At 51.5% G+C, this 15,010-nt stretch overlaps 5 protein-coding genes across 5 annotated transcripts; 3 read left to right on the forward strand and 2 right to left on the reverse strand.

Annotated features, from left to right (window-relative positions):
• Nucleotides 1–287: 287 nt before the first annotated feature.
• Nucleotides 288–5,603, forward strand: N7506_007032 (uncharacterized protein; the record flags this gene model as incomplete). The annotated part of the gene is made up of 4 exons (XM_056956325.1): nt 288–365; nt 418–484; nt 532–705; nt 766–5,603. 4 exons carry the CDS (start codon nt 288–290, stop codon nt 5,601–5,603), a joined length of 5,157 nt encoding a protein of 1,718 aa, XP_056810659.1.
• Nucleotides 5,604–6,090: 487 nt separating this feature from the next.
• N7506_007033 (vacuolar protein sorting-associated protein 26) lies at nt 6,091–7,689 on the reverse strand (the record flags this gene model as incomplete). Its single annotated transcript, XM_056956326.1, has 5 exons — nt 6,091–6,318; nt 6,634–6,734; nt 6,840–6,864; nt 6,938–7,410; nt 7,470–7,689. 5 exons carry the CDS (start codon nt 7,687–7,689, stop codon nt 6,091–6,093), a joined length of 1,047 nt encoding a protein of 348 aa, XP_056810660.1.
• A 1,455-nt stretch (nt 7,690–9,144) lies between these two features.
• Nucleotides 9,145–9,830, forward strand: N7506_007034 (gluconokinase; the record flags this gene model as incomplete). Its single annotated transcript, XM_056956327.1, has 2 exons — nt 9,145–9,315; nt 9,378–9,830. The coding sequence occupies 2 exons, from the start codon at nt 9,145–9,147 to the stop codon at nt 9,828–9,830; spliced, it is 624 nt and encodes a 207-aa protein (XP_056810661.1).
• Nucleotides 9,831–10,462: 632 nt separating this feature from the next.
• N7506_007035 (uncharacterized protein) lies at nt 10,463–12,050 on the reverse strand (the record flags this gene model as incomplete). Its single annotated transcript, XM_056956328.1, has 4 exons — nt 10,463–11,542; nt 11,604–11,675; nt 11,729–11,832; nt 11,888–12,050. 4 exons carry the CDS (start codon nt 12,048–12,050, stop codon nt 10,463–10,465), a joined length of 1,419 nt encoding a protein of 472 aa, XP_056810662.1.
• A 1,295-nt stretch (nt 12,051–13,345) lies between these two features.
• Nucleotides 13,346–14,902, forward strand: N7506_007036 (uncharacterized protein; the record flags this gene model as incomplete). The annotated part of the gene is made up of 2 exons (XM_056956329.1): nt 13,346–14,014; nt 14,072–14,902. The coding sequence occupies 2 exons, from the start codon at nt 13,346–13,348 to the stop codon at nt 14,900–14,902; spliced, it is 1,500 nt and encodes a 499-aa protein (XP_056810663.1).
• Nucleotides 14,903–15,010: the final 108 nt, after the last annotated feature.

Below are 15,010 nucleotides of genomic sequence, written 5' to 3' on the forward strand. Positions count from 1 at the left end.
AGTAGAAAGCGTGACGTTGACAAGTCTTGGCGGGTGCAGAATAGTGAGGCGGTGGGGACTGGGTCCTTACGGGGAAGTGCGTAAACGGCCGATGTGTCCAGCTGGTCAATTCCAACGCGTTCATTTATCTTTTGCTGGCTGTGGAGGATCGCTGCAATTAACTCTATCGGTCAGACAGACTTGGCCTCTGACAGCCCGATCCTCACTGGCCACTCTGATCCACTGAACGCGTCCTTAATTGTTGACAGCAATCAGCGCTGGTCATGCTGTGATCAAACCCTTTCAAAATGTCCTCTCAATTCTTGCAGACTGAGATTACCAATTTGATTCAAGAATCCAAGAGGAAAAACTCCGATTTGCGAAATGTTGGTATTCCACCCCGGGTATACCGGTCGAATCCACTGACCCGAAGACTAGGCCGCTGAACAATCATTGAATGAGCTTAAAGCCCTGCCTTCAACATCGGAGGCTCAAATAGCAGCAGGTTAGTGGTCACATATCAAAGATGTTAGCAATTTGCTAAACTTCCAGACCTTGTCCGCAAGCCACACTTCGTGGAGCCATTCATCATTGCGTGTCATACTCGCCATGCAAAACTAGCCGGCATAGCGGTCATTTGTTTGCAAAGGTTGATTGCATCGCGATCACTGCCCTCGACTCGCCTCAAAGATGTTATAGGAGGGTTAAAAGAAACAACAGGCCTAAGTAAATCCCCAGGACCTCGGTACCATGTCTACTTGAACAGTCCATACTGACAGATCAAAGGCCTTGATATTCAACTGAAGATCCTACAGTCCTTGCCTTCGTTGTTGCAATTCTACTCAAACGATCTGAGCGGGCAGCTGCTTGCAGACACATTGGAAATATGTGCCACGTTACAAGCAAGCAAAACCATTGCAGTCTCCAGCACTGCGGCTGCGACTCTTCAACAGCTAGTAGTTTCGACATTTGAACGGGTTTTCAGCGAAGATAAGCTCCCCAATGACGAGAAAATTACAACTACCATCAAGGTCGACGGCCGGTCGCTTGACGTCGGCTATTTTGCCTACGACGCACTGCTGGTACTAGATGATCTATGTCGTCTGATTGATGGCGAGCCACTGCAGTTTCTGCGCTCAAGAACCCTATCACCAAATTTCGTCCTGGAACTCATCGAGAGTATTCTCTTGAATAGTGGACGTCTTTTTGTGGGACATCCCGAGCTCTCGCAAGTGCTACGCGTTCGCCTTTTACCCCTGGCGGTCCGCTGTCTTTCTGAGCGATCTTCATTCGCCCAAAGCGTGCGTATCTCGCGAATTCTGCTCGTGCTTTTGAAGCGTCATATGTCTCTTCTGACGGCAGAATGCGAGATGGCACTCAGTCTCATCACACATCTTGCTGAGCCGGATTCAACGGCGCCTTGGAAGCGACTGCTGTGCATGGAAATATTCAGAGGGTTATACTCCGAGCCTGGTGTAGTGCGATTGATATACACATTGTATGATGGCGAAGAGGGACGAAAGAATATTCTTCGTGACCACATGGCCGCGCTGGTTCGACTGGCCTCAGAGAAGCCCGCTTTGATTGGGGTCAGTAATCAGTCGACAGTACCGCTACGGGCAGATCACACAAGGTCCACTACCGAGGACCAGATCACTCTTGAAACAGGAGGTGTGGCTGGTGTCATTGGCTCAACCGTTCCTCCCAGCGAACTCAAGGTTCCTGGAATTAGCACCCAATGGAGTGTTGTTCGGACACCATACATCGAGCTCCTTGACAAGACTGACCCACCCGTGGCACCGGAGACCTACATCTACAGCTTGGTTCTCAACTGCATCAGCAGCTTTGCTGAAGGCCTTGCAAAGTTTATTCTTCCACTGACAGTTCCGGATCGGAAACAAATGCGCAAGAACCGCCTCCTTAGTCCGACCCAAGGACCTGATTCTGCAAGATCGTCTCAGGATTTACCAGCGGAATCTATTCGGCCACAACCCAGCTCACCAACGAGAAAATCGCACGTTCCCGTCAACCCACTCGACCTCCAGTCTCATGTTCAGTATTCAGCGATCAAAACTTGTGCAGGAATCATAGAGAACTGTTGGCCCGCTGTCCTTGCAGCCTGCTCTACCTTCCTACGAGCGTCTTTGGATGACGAGTATTACCATAACCTCGTCCGAGCATTCCAGAAGCTGGCTCATGTGGCCGGTCTTCTGAGGCTATCGGTACCTCGAGACGCGTTCTTAACTACCCTTGGAAAGGCTGCGACTCCTGTGAGTGCCGGCAACTCCAAGTCTCAGAATGCCTCGACTACGGGGTCGCAGCCAGGTGACACACCCCAAAAGAAGCGACGGAGTGCGGATTTCTCTCTCTCGAACCCTTCCGCAGAATATTCTGGAGCGACGACAGGGGAGGGGCCTTTTGTTTCTCTAAGCACGAGAAACTTGCTCTGCATGCGAGCCCTGCTCAACTTGGGAATTGCTTTGGGCCCAACACTGGATCAGTCGGCCTGGTCCATCATCTTCGAGACACTTCAGTACACCGGATTGGTGATCGGAATGTCTTCGAGTGCAATGGTGAAATCAGCCAGTGGAACCGGAGAGGCGCCACTGACACCGGGGAACGATGTTCCAATTGCCAACCTCGGAACCGAAGTAATTGCTGTTCAAGCGGCGTCTAGCAAGATGCTAGAAACCACCAGTGATCTCCCTGGTGAATGTTTCCAGGAAATCTTACTCGCGCTGTTGAACCTATCGACATTCACTGAACATCATCGTCAAGAAGAGGATGTGAAGGAAGTCTCAGAAATGCCTCGTTCGCCGCAATCCTCCAAAAGCGGCGGACGCATTCATCAAACCGCCCGACGGGTGTCACACACCGTTGGAAAGTTCAGGATGCAAGACGACGAGCTCAAGTTTGTTCTCGATAAGGCAAACGAGCTGGCCAACGCCAACCTCGAGAGGTTCTCTTCGCTCGAAGCCAATGACAACCAAGCATGGGGGCTATTAACGCAGAGTCTGATTTCAGCTTCCGCAAACACTACCATTAGCCCAAACCTTCGTCTTCAAGCAAGCGCAATTTTGAGCTCACTTGTTTTCTCAACAATGAGACGAAGAGACGTGGACGACGAGAAAGTATACAACGAGTTACAGACGAGGAACTTGCAGACGTTGAAAGACCAAGTTACTTCGCTATATTCGTCCGACTTGCACACGTCCAAGTCTCTGCCAATAACCGTGATCGAAATCCACGAACAGAGCTTGGAGGTGCTTCGGAACATTTTGGAACAATACGCAGAAACCTTCGTGGATGGGTGGCATCTCATCTTCGATCTGATATCTGGTGTCTTCGAACCTATCACACAGCCTGAGACTCTTGATCAGCCTACACACGCGTTACAGCGTAGACCATCAGCTCTTCCAGCGGGCCCTCGCCTGGTTCGCACTGCCTATAAATCTCTGCACCTTGTTGCTTCCGACTTCCTCTCTTTGCTTCCAGCGTCATGCCTCTTGAGCCTCGTGAACGCCTTCTCCAGTTTTGCGTCCCAGACCCAAGACTTTAACATATCGCTCACGACTACTTCTTTCTTCTGGAATGTGTCTGATTTCCTTCAAGGCCAGATCGAGCAGATTTCAGTCGATCATGTCGATCCCTCCATCAGCGAGGAAGAGCTGGCTAGACTAGCTCGCAATGAAGATCCGTCCGTCTCTCGGAACTCTTTGTGGTTATTGCTGTTGCTTCGTATCGTGGATATCACGTCTGACAGCAGACCAGAAATCAGGAACAGCGCGGTGCATACCTTGCTCCGTATTTTCGACGCCTATGGGCAGCAGCTCTCCCCAATGGCGTGGCGTCTCTGTTTGAACATGGTTGTTTTCAAGATGACCGAAGGAATCGTCGCCACTCTTCTTGAAGCAAAGAGCAAGCAGAGCCAGGCAAAGTCCGATGAATTCAAGTCATGGGTAGACACGACAGTCGTCATGATCAAGGGATCGTCCAATTTGATCACGAACTTCTTCGAAACTCTTGTCCGCGACGAGAAGTTTGATCAGTCTTGGAAGCGACTTTTGACATACTGGCAAAAACTGAATGATCTGCACATCTTGGAACTCAATGAAGCGACGTTCTCCAGCTTATCGGCGATTCTCCTTCGAGTACAAACCGCCGGTCAACTGAGTGACGAAGCTCTTGAATGTGCTTGGCTTGCTTGGGCAAATGCACACCCTGCTGGGGATGAGACTGTGCTTGACCTCGACCACCCCAACCAGGATTCTGCTCTGGCCTACCTGCAATCTTTCCAGCAAGTATATCGTCTCTACAAAGATCAGTTGACTACGACACATATCGAAAAGGTTCTGCACCACCTTCGTCTGCTTGTGTGGAACTCGGTCGCTCCGCGCTACTCCCCGGATATCGACAGGCCATCGGCTCTTCAAGCACTAGTTACCGATTGCATCAAGACTCTCTGCTTAGAGAAAGAAGAGTCTCAAGCAGCGATCCTCTTGTGTCTTGCCGAGCTTTCTGGTTCAGCACATTCGAGGTGGAGCGCCGGAAGTGATACTAGAAAACCAGCGTTTGTGGCATTTTCCAAGAGCTCTATCGACCTTGTGAACTGGTACATTGCCGAATTCGGCATCAAGCAGGACGTCTTCACGAACGGAGCTCTGGCAGAAACTCTCAAACACCTCAGTGCTCCAATCGCACAGAAGTACACATGGCAAGGCAAAGACCGCGAGCCCTTCCTCTGGCAACGAGCCACAACAGCATCCCTCAACATCCTACAAGTTGCAGTCCCCTACGCCGAAAGCCAATACAGCAAAGCAGCCGAGTCTGAAATCTCCGAATTCTGGTCCCGCGTCGTCGAAATCACCAACGGGATAGTCTCTGCCCGCGGTTTCCAAACCCAGCAACTTCCCAACACCCGTATCGCCTCCGACGAAGACTTCGACATAAAAGCCTTCACGCGCCTCAAGACAATCATCCTCCCATCCCTCGGCAACCCAGCCATCCCAGACCCCATCCGTCGCGACTTCGCCCGCACCCTCTTCCGCTCCTCATTCATCTACGCCCCCCTCCGCTTCGACCTTCCTAAATCCGGCATCGAAAACCCCCTGCAAGACTTCTACGCCATCCGCCCAGGACGAACCTTCGACCCACCCCCAACTCTCCGACCAGGCATCGCCTACGTCTTGCTCGATACGCTCTTCGAACTCGCAGCAGCTGAGAAAGATACCGCAGAGACAGGAACTGGTCCCCGCGTCCTGCTAGCCCGCTCCATCTCGCCTTATCTCCTCTTGCGCTGCGCTGTCTCGCTCAAGTCTTATATCGCAGATCAGCCCCTGCGCGGCTTGATGCCGCAGCCTACGCCTGCTCGAAAGGCCCTCATCCATCTTCTCGATCATTTGGTTCAGTTGAGAAGTGAGCCTTCGGCGATCCCTGACCCATCGACTATTAAGACTGTTTCGACTTCTGAGGTGGATGTCCCTACGCACTACCGTAAGCATCTGGAGTGGATTTACCCGCTTGTTGTTCGTGCTGTGCAGGTTGCTGGTAAGGAGAGAGATGATGGTCGCATTCTTCAGGCGCTTGGGAAGGTGTTGCAGGAGATTGGACGGTTTGAATATTAGTTGTCGGGCCTGGGTGAATCCTGTGGATTTACGTAGACCATTACTCCTTCTCTGTTGAAACCGCTAGTGGTAGCGAGAAATAACTTGTCAATATTATAGAGTGTGTATAGCATTTATGACAAGCCATGCTTCGGTTTGATCTTGATTCTTGATTCTTGATCTCGTAACTGTCCTTTGGTTTCGACTTCGAATACTACGTCTACCGCTCAAGTGCTTTATCTAAACGTCAAGGTCAACGGCGCTTCCTCCCTCCCATCCAAAAGGAATATGCATGATGTAGTACTCGGGGACGTGTGAGTCCCTGATTTCTATTCGAGGTGAGGATCCAAAGGGAAACAGCTTAAACTACAGTGATATTGTGGCGTGCGTAAAAGAGTGTCTTTCGACATTGACAAGGTAACGAATAAATCGGATCAGAGACGAGGGGCGGGTATAGAGTAGCAGATCCGCAAGGACTGAGGAAGACGGACAAAAGGGGGATGAGAGTCTATGCTGCGGGCGCAGGGACCGGCTGAGGTTCCTGGCGAAGGGGCGCGGATTCCCTTCCAGGGCCAGCGGTCGCTGAGCCCGGTGGCAGAGCAGGCTGCTGGCGCTGTTGCTCGAGAAGCATCTGCTGCTGGATCTGCTGCTGCTGTGCGATCTGAGCGTTCGGGGCGATCTCGGGGGGCTTGGCGGTAGAGCACAATTTCGGACTGCTTGAAGTAGCGACGGGCGTCTGGGTGCAGTTAGTAGTGAACAGATAGTGGTTTATGCAAGAAATGTGGAGTGTGGGTCAAGGACCGAGTCTAGCGTGGGGGTTCGGGTTGGGGGACGGGAGAGAATCGGCAGAGCGAACTTCCTCCCCGGGCCGAGTCTGAGCCGGTGTTTGGGGTAATTTCAATTGCCGTCGGCTATTGATCATCTGGGGCTCCGCATGAATTGATGCATCATGGTCCATGATTCTGAGGCTTTGCGGGGTTTGGTGGGAGGATCGGGTAATGCAATTTGCACAATGCAAGCAATCGAGCAACTTACCTTCGTCGATCAGCACTAGACTGAGGTAGTACCTCGTTGAGTACTTCTTGTTAACATCGCGGAACGTGGGTGTCAGATCGAATCCACCGAGGAACAGACGAATCGGAATGGTTTCACCTATGTGATGATCAGTTATGCTGCCCCATTGGTGTAGTAGCTCTCCCGCAGCTATAGTTGAGCTGTGGTCCAAGGTGTCCGGGAGCCAGTCTCATTTTAACTCACCTCGCGATGGCGAACCATCCATAATCTGCATATGTGTCAATATCGGCCATTGTATCTGAATACCCCAGACTCATCCAGGTCGATCGAGCAGGACATACCTCAAAGCGCACCAGCGTCTCACTCTCATTATATTGGTTTGGTGGGGAACCAGTCGTTTCCCGACGAATGATAGACAGCTCCATATGCTTGATCTTCAACCGCACGAGCAGGAAATAGATGCGACCCACGATCACGTCCTTAAGATGGTACTTGGATTTGGAGTACTCGAATTCGATGTGCAAGCAGTCCTCGATACCGACGTCCATCTTGATCGGGCTGTTGTTCTCGGGCGGCATGCGGTAGGAGTACACCCAGAGGTCCTTCTCGCGGACGACGTCGGCCATGCGGCGCGAGACCAGCACTCGGACGAAGTAGCGCAGCTTGACGTTGATACCATTGTAAGACTCGTACTGCTTCTCGACGTTCTTGAAGTTGAAGGGGAACGATTGCGGGTGGAGCAGCTCGCCGGGAGCAGCGAGCTCTTGGACCAGGGACAGGAATTCATAGTGGTTGCCTCGGTCGTAGAACATCTCTACCGGAGCGGGAGGTCAGTACGGTGATAGGACGGAAGAGCCAGACAGAGTGACGTACCGATTGTGCCGATGAATTGCACCTTGATGCCGGTGTGCTCTAGTCGCTTGCCATCCTTGGGTCTCACGGTCACGGCACCCTTCACGGACTCGCCGTCCATGTACAGCGGGACCCGCTCGCGATGACCCTTATCGAGCTTGACATCGACGGTCTGGCGCTCATCGAGATCCTCAAGGACGACATCGATATCGACAGGGGCGGAGAAAAAGAGAGAAGCCATTATGCGATTGGGCCAGATGCACCCCAATATGTCGGAGCTTTGATGATTGGAAGCTGTCGCGGTGGCCTGGCGGGATGGCTCACCGCCCTAGCAATGACGACGGTCATGTTTGCTCTTTGGTCTTTGCGCTTCTTCTCTTTCTTCACCAATTTCATTTTAATGAGGAATCAAATGCATTCCACTGCATTGCAGCTGCTTTCTATTTGTACACCCCGTCAATCATGTTCGTCCCAGGTTGACGTGATTGTACCGAACTCTGTGCTCTGTGATCGGGCTATTGGGCTATTGGGCGTGCTTATTTACTTCGGACAGGTGGGATTCTACGAGTTCAAGCCCTGACCATTCCCAAGATCCCCAGCCATTCTCCAGTTGACCAGTTGGGCTCTTTCTCACCGATTGGGCATACACTTGACACTCGTCGATTCTGAGATGTCACCCGCCACCGCCAGCACACGGATAACGACGGCTTCGGAATCCGCTTCCCGCCCACATCCCGTATGAGACTGGCAGAGGACGGAGTCCACAGGACCTGGATAATTATCCGGAGATGATCCGACTGGAAGTAAGGGCTGCGCTTCTTACCCCGCAGGAATCCATCTTCCCCGGATTCAAAGGGGCAATCCGAATGGTCAGAGCGTGTCCATGCGGGCTCTAGGGGGCCGGAAGCCTATCGGAAGAGGCAATATTCCCCGTCCGATTCAAGGCAAGAATCCCCGGAGCCCTCGTGATTGAAGTTGCAGGTAACACCGGGATTGAGTGTCGGGTAATGTGGATCTCCCAGAGTGTGGGGGGTTCGGAGTATAAGTGTATACACTCGGACTCGGAGGCAATTCGGCACGGGATAATTAAAAAGTGACGTATCGAGAGAAGCCGAGTGGGATGTTTTGGTACTCCGTAGGCTTCGTCAAGTTCAAGGGCAGGGAAGATCCAAAAACCACACATAGCGGTGACTTGTTAGCGTGGGGGTTGCATCTTTCCCTGTGACATCAGATCGAAGATGGAAGCGAACAGGTCGAGTGACACACCACCAACCCTGATCCTGGGCAGATTGGACATATATATATCTGTGCCAGGACGGTGAGTGCCCAAAGAGATGTGAGGGAGTCAATATAAAAAAGAGAGAGAAGAAGAAGAAGAAAGGAAAAGAGCAATAGCCGTAACTCCCCCACTCGGCTTCTGAATCTTTTTTTACCCGACCCACCGTCATACTTAATTCCTTAAATACTCAACTATTGGCCTCAGTCTTCCCCTTTTCTTTTCAGCCTTTCTTGCGCATTTCTCCTCTCTCTCTCAACTTCCTACTTTGCATATAACTCCTTACGTATCACCCGCGTCATCCGACTCCAGTCTGTAACCGTGGAAATCTCCAAACCCAAAATATCCCCAACCGCCTCTTCAACATGCTCTCCGCAGGAGAACGTCCCTCAGCCTCCCCAAGTAGACAAGGCGCGCATCATGCCCGATCTCTCCAATGGAACCGCCACCTCCGTACTGCAAGAGAACCCTACCAATCCAGCCCACGTGCAACACATTTGGGTAGTCACCGGCCCAGCAGGCTGCGGCAAGAGCACCGTCGGCAATGTCCTGCGCAATGAACTCGGGGTTCCCTTTTTGGAAGGCGACGACGTAAGACCACCCTCTCTCCCCCTTTCCAGGCCTCCCAAGTCTCCATCTAACAGAGCTCTCAGTACCACCCAGCCGCCAATAAAGAGAAAATGGGCGAAGGAACCCCCCTCACAGACGCAGACCGCTGGGACTGGTTGATCTCCCTCCGACAAGCCGCCATCGACGCCCTCTCCCCCTCGGAAAGCAACAAATTCCACCCACCGGCCGGAGTCGTCGTCGCCTGCTCCGCTCTGAAGCGGAAGTACCGGGACGTCATGCGCGTCGCTGCCTACGGCTCTTCCTCCGTCCGCATCCACTTCGTCTACCTCAAGCTCGACGAGGATGTCCTCCTGCAGCGCGTCACCCAGCGCCAATCCCACTACATGAAGAGCAGCATGGTCCAGTCGCAATTGGCTGCGCTGGAAGAGCCCAAGGGCGAGTGGGATGCTATGACGATCAACGTTCAGGGCTCCATGGAAGATGTCCAGCGCAATGTCATCGAGGCCGTGACGGAGAAGCTGGCGGAGTATGTGTGAGCCTGAGACGATGGACTTGAGCTCGAATTCGAGCTCCTGTCTGCTATGGCGTATGCGAAAATGGGTTATGCATGGAGGATTGTTTAGCATTTTTGGATTTTTGTGTTCTTGTTGTCTAGTCTCGTTGTTTTCTCCCTCCCACGGTGTCTGGTGTTTTGGTCCGGCTCTGCCACCGGTCCTTGTTAGATTTGGCGTTTGGAGGGCTCGTGTTTCGGGCCTGTCGAAGTTATCATCTGTCTGGCTATACAGATTTCTCATGGCCCTGTTTTGGGGGTCTATACATCATGCCAATTGAATTGTCTACTGGATATTCATATCCTTAAACTTGACTCAAACTATGATGTCATTGATATCATGCTTAGCACATCGCACGTATGAATTAACCTAAATTCCAGAGAAAAATGCAAAGAATAGCTAATAGTTAAAGTGAACAAGCAGCATCACAAGTAACAATAAGCCTAGGGAAGCCGTCTGTGCAGTTAAAGAGCTGACTTTGCACCATCAAATGATTATCCACGCCTGAGATATTTACAAACCCATGTTTCTATACTGGAAAATTTTATCATGCATTTCATCATGTATAGAAACCGAAGCTATGATCTAGACATCGCCACCCAGTTCGAATATACCATCTAGCGCAAGTTCAAAAGCATCAGCTCCGGCGATTCAATCAGCTCCCGGACCCGATTGCCCATACGAGCCATCGTCGCTCCATCAACAACCCGATGGTCGGCGCTCCAACTGAAGTTAACCATATCCCCACGCGTAACCTCGCCCGCATCATCAAAAACCGGCACAGCCCTCGACCGACCAACTCCAAGAATCGCCACTTCGGTCGGCACAATCACCGGCGCCACATATGTGCCGCCGATGTTTCCAATATTAGAGACGGTAATGGTACCGCCGCTGAGATCGGCGGGCGTCATCTTCCCTTCCTTGCCCAGGGCACTGAGGCGCGTGATCTCGGCGGCAATGTCGAAGATCGAACGGCTGGCTACGTCCTTGATATTTGGGACAATTAGTCCATTTGGCGTGTCCATGGCGATGCCGATGTTGTGCTTGGCTCGCATGGTCAGTTTGGGCTTGTTGGGGTCACTGGTATCTACTTTTGCGTTGAGGAGGGGGAATTCGTTCAGGGCTTGTGAGACGGCTTTCACGACGAAGGGGAGGAATGTGATTTTGGTTGGGTCGCGCTTGTCGCTGGCGAGTTTCTTGCGGATGGCGGTAATGTCGTTGACTTTGAGTTCGTCGGCGTAGAGGAAGTGGGGAATGTTTAGAGATTTGGTCATGGTCTTGAACATTTGTGATTGGATCGGGGTGAGGTTGACGGTAGACTCTGTTTGCCGTGCGTCTGGGGAAACAGAGGATGGAACGGGTAGTGGCGAGGCGGGAGAATCTCTCGCTGCGACAAATTTGAGGACATCGTCTTTCATCACGCGTCCGTCTTTGCCGGAGCCAGTGACATCGAGGATGTTGATGCCGTGGCTCTTTAGCAGCCCACGCACGGCGGGGACTGCAAGGGATGCATTTTTGGACTTGGGAGCCGCCTCAGGAGGGGGGAATGGAGGGGGAGCTGCCAGTGAGGACTCTGCTGCTTGTGTTGCGGCTGCTACTTCGCTGGCTGGGGATGGAGCAGCTGGCGCTGCCTTTGGTTCATGTGGGGGATTATCATCTGGGTATTTTCCATCATCCACTTCAATATCGCAGAGTGCCTGGAAAAATGTCAATTGAGCTCGAGTATCATTTTGCTTGGAAGGAGGTTTTGGGACATACCCTTCCCGTTGGTACTGTATCGTCCGTCTCAAAATGAAGCTTCTTAATAACACCCTCGTATCTCGAAGTAATCTGAAGCTGTTAGCCATTGTTCATTCAATCCCAACTCAAATGATATGACTTACATCATCGACAGCTTTATCTGACTGATATTGACACAATGGCTTCCATTCCTCTATGTGAGCCCCTTCCTCCACGTACCATTGAATGATCTGAACTTCCGTGATGCCTGTAGCAATTGTGAGCAAAGGAACCCATAGAACCAGCACATAGAAAGAGCTCACCTTCTCCCACATCTTTCAGAACCTGTGACTTAATCCCCCACAGCAAAGAGCTGGCATGGAACCTCCGCGAGAGAAGCGGCGGTAGAGCGCGAATGCGGAGGTGGTTTCGGGGTAGATAAGGACGGAAGTTGCGGGGAAGAAGCCCGCTGTACCTGGAAGTCATGATGAGGAATTCAATGCAGGCAAAGAGATCAGTCTATCAGGAAAGAAAAGGAGTATTCCGTCTGGTTTATTGCGTTCTGAAGTAGTACTGTCCTGCCGATGCTAACCGATGCTAGCCACGTGATCTCCCCGCATTTCCTGTGGGGAAGATCCCACTCCGCTCTCTCCCTTCTTCTCTACTACACCACACTGACACACTGCTACTGACAACTTCCATCTTTTCTCTATTTGTGTGCTGAAAGGAAAGGAATGATATGAGTGAATTGGGTTGAAGCAGGTCGCCATGTTTTCTCGGATCCTGGGGGTTGTGGGTTGTGCTGAGTGACTTTTCGCCGGCGATGCCAAAAGCCCTTCAGTTTGAATTCTGGCAATTCTGTGGATGGGGTATTCGTTGCTAGACAAGTATTACATTGCAGCAGGAGCGCCAAAACGACACCCAGCTCTGCTGAGCGGCTGCTATGAGGAGCTGCCACGCCATGTGGTCGGGCATGCAACACCATTGTTGATACATTGCAATATTCCGGTGACGAGAAATTGACATGCGAGTTCAAACAATATGCGTTGCTGTGCGATGACGCTCATTGAATACTATAAGATGATAACCTGGTACCGATGCCGAACTATCCATCACTGCGCACTATCACCCTGGTCGTCGAATCTGAAGGACACGACCGACAAAGGTGACGTCTTTGAAATAGATCGGGCGAAAGACTGTGACAAAGACCTGAACACAATTACCAGGTAACTATGTAGTTAGTGTGTTAAGTCTGAATATCTGAACGAGTGACTAAATACAAGCTAGTAAGCCAGACTAGCGTCGCCTAGTGTGTCAGACTAACTGCTTTCGGTCTTTCCCGGGTCTAACGCAGTCGCTAGAGGCCACTGGGAAGTACCCCCTCGGGTGTCGCTTCATCTAACTTCAACATACAACCGGCTATGCCGAACATGTTTGCCATGGGGCAACTCTGTGACTCCAGCGCTCTACGTTATGCTTAGTCCTAGCTCAGCCACGCTGGACATGCCCCACAAGTTTACTGGCTCAGCTGAGCTAGATATCGCTTATTCTCACTCGGACTCTGGGACCTGCAGCTTTTGACCAAGTTAGGCTTCATTTTCAACTGAATACATCGGCTTCATTGTCCTCCAGTGGTATTGACCATGGCTTCGCCGGTTCAACAGCCCAGCGGCTTGATAGCCCTTGAGCGGTGTTAGGAAAATCACAATGGTATAAATACTCATCACTTGCCCTGATTCGAGTGCCCGGATCATCAATTACTTTGTATTTCTATACTTGCAATGGTCCGACTTCTCGCATTAGCCGCCGCCGCTCTGGCTGGTCTGGCCAATGGACTTCCAGTGAACGAAGATGTGAACGTTCTTCAACCGCGAGACTTCTGTCTCTTGGAAACTCTCGTGGTGGGAATTCTCAAGCTGGACTCCAAAGCAGATGCATTCTGCACAAGTGCTCTGGGGATTCAGACCTCCACCAAGATTGTCTCTGCCACTTCCACTCCGGCAGTGACAACTACGACTGCCACCGCGTACACGACAGGCACTGAGACAGTCACTGCCACTGAGACAGTCGTGGTTGTGGTCAGTGACTACTTTACCGCCACCGAGGTGGACTTCACCACAATCCCCGTCACTGAGGTCATCGATGTGACCGAGACGGTGTCGACCGTCATCACCGTTGACGTGACTGATACTGCTACTATCACCGACGTCTCCACTGCTACTGTCACTGAGATTGTCCCAAGCACAGTCGTTTCGTTTGTTGCCTCAACGACGACAGATATAATCTATGATCGCCGTCGCTCGGAAGAGCAAAAGCGCGGATTGGCCATCGTCACACCGTCTTGTCTCCAAAAGCAGAGCAAAGCCTTCATCACCAATGCTTGCAATTGCTTGCATCTCACTACTCCAACTGTCACTACCACGACTACTATTGTGGCCGCTACTCCAACTGTATGTTCTCCATCAACGTTCAACCTATCGTCCTATGCAATATTCTAACTCTTCTAGGTTACTGTAACAACGACCCTCCCTGTAACCACCACTCAAACTGCCAGTGTCTCCGTCACAACTTCTGTGACCACCGACATCACAAACACAGACACTGTTACCTCGACTGTTCCTTCAACTGTGCTAGCTACTTCATACTTCACCACTGTTGACTCGAGCACCACTACCGACTATGCCACGGTAGACGTCACCATTGACCAAACAGTCACCCAGACATTCACTTCCACCAGTGCTGTTATTGTCGTTAGCACTACTCAGGCAGTCGTCACTGCGACCCAGCACTGCACCACACTGGCAATCTCCAAATTCAGTCTCGGCGACACCGACCAGACCACCGTTGCCCAGGCAAACCTATACTCAGGCAGTAACATTGTGGTTAACACTAATGCTCTCTTTGGCCCCTTCACCAATCCCTTCCCATCGACCGACTCGTGGTTCACCACGACCCCCAGCCTGTCTCTGCTCTACACTTGCGATAATGAATGGCGTGTCTTCATTCGCTACAAGAATGCCGGTACTTCCACCATCGTCCCCGGTGCTCAGAGTCTGTCCGCGAATACCTGGAGTGTCAGTTCTTTGACCCCAGTCGGCGGTGCCACTATTCAAATCTACGCGGTGGTTTGGGGCATCGGTTTGATTACTGATACTGTTGTGATCAACAGTCTGTATAATTGCCAGGGTAGCGGGACTCGATTCTCATGGAGCAATGCCTTTATGCATTCCGATACTTGGGTTGGCACGCAGAAGACCGGTGCAATTTACTACACCGATGCCAGTGGTACTATGAAAGTACTGTATGGCAGGGAGGGCAATTATGGACAATTCTCTTAGTGGGGAGGGAGAATGCATGGGCCTAGATGTTCGATCTCGGTATTAATGTGGATATAATGTGAAACTGATCTATATCTACTGCGCACTGTAACCTCGATACACTCGACC

Source organism: Penicillium brevicompactum, assembly GCF_028827555.1.
Source record: "Penicillium brevicompactum strain IBT 35665 chromosome Unknown utg000005l_segment0_segment0, whole genome shotgun sequence".
NCBI classification, from domain to species: domain Eukaryota; kingdom Fungi; phylum Ascomycota; class Eurotiomycetes; order Eurotiales; family Aspergillaceae; genus Penicillium; species Penicillium brevicompactum.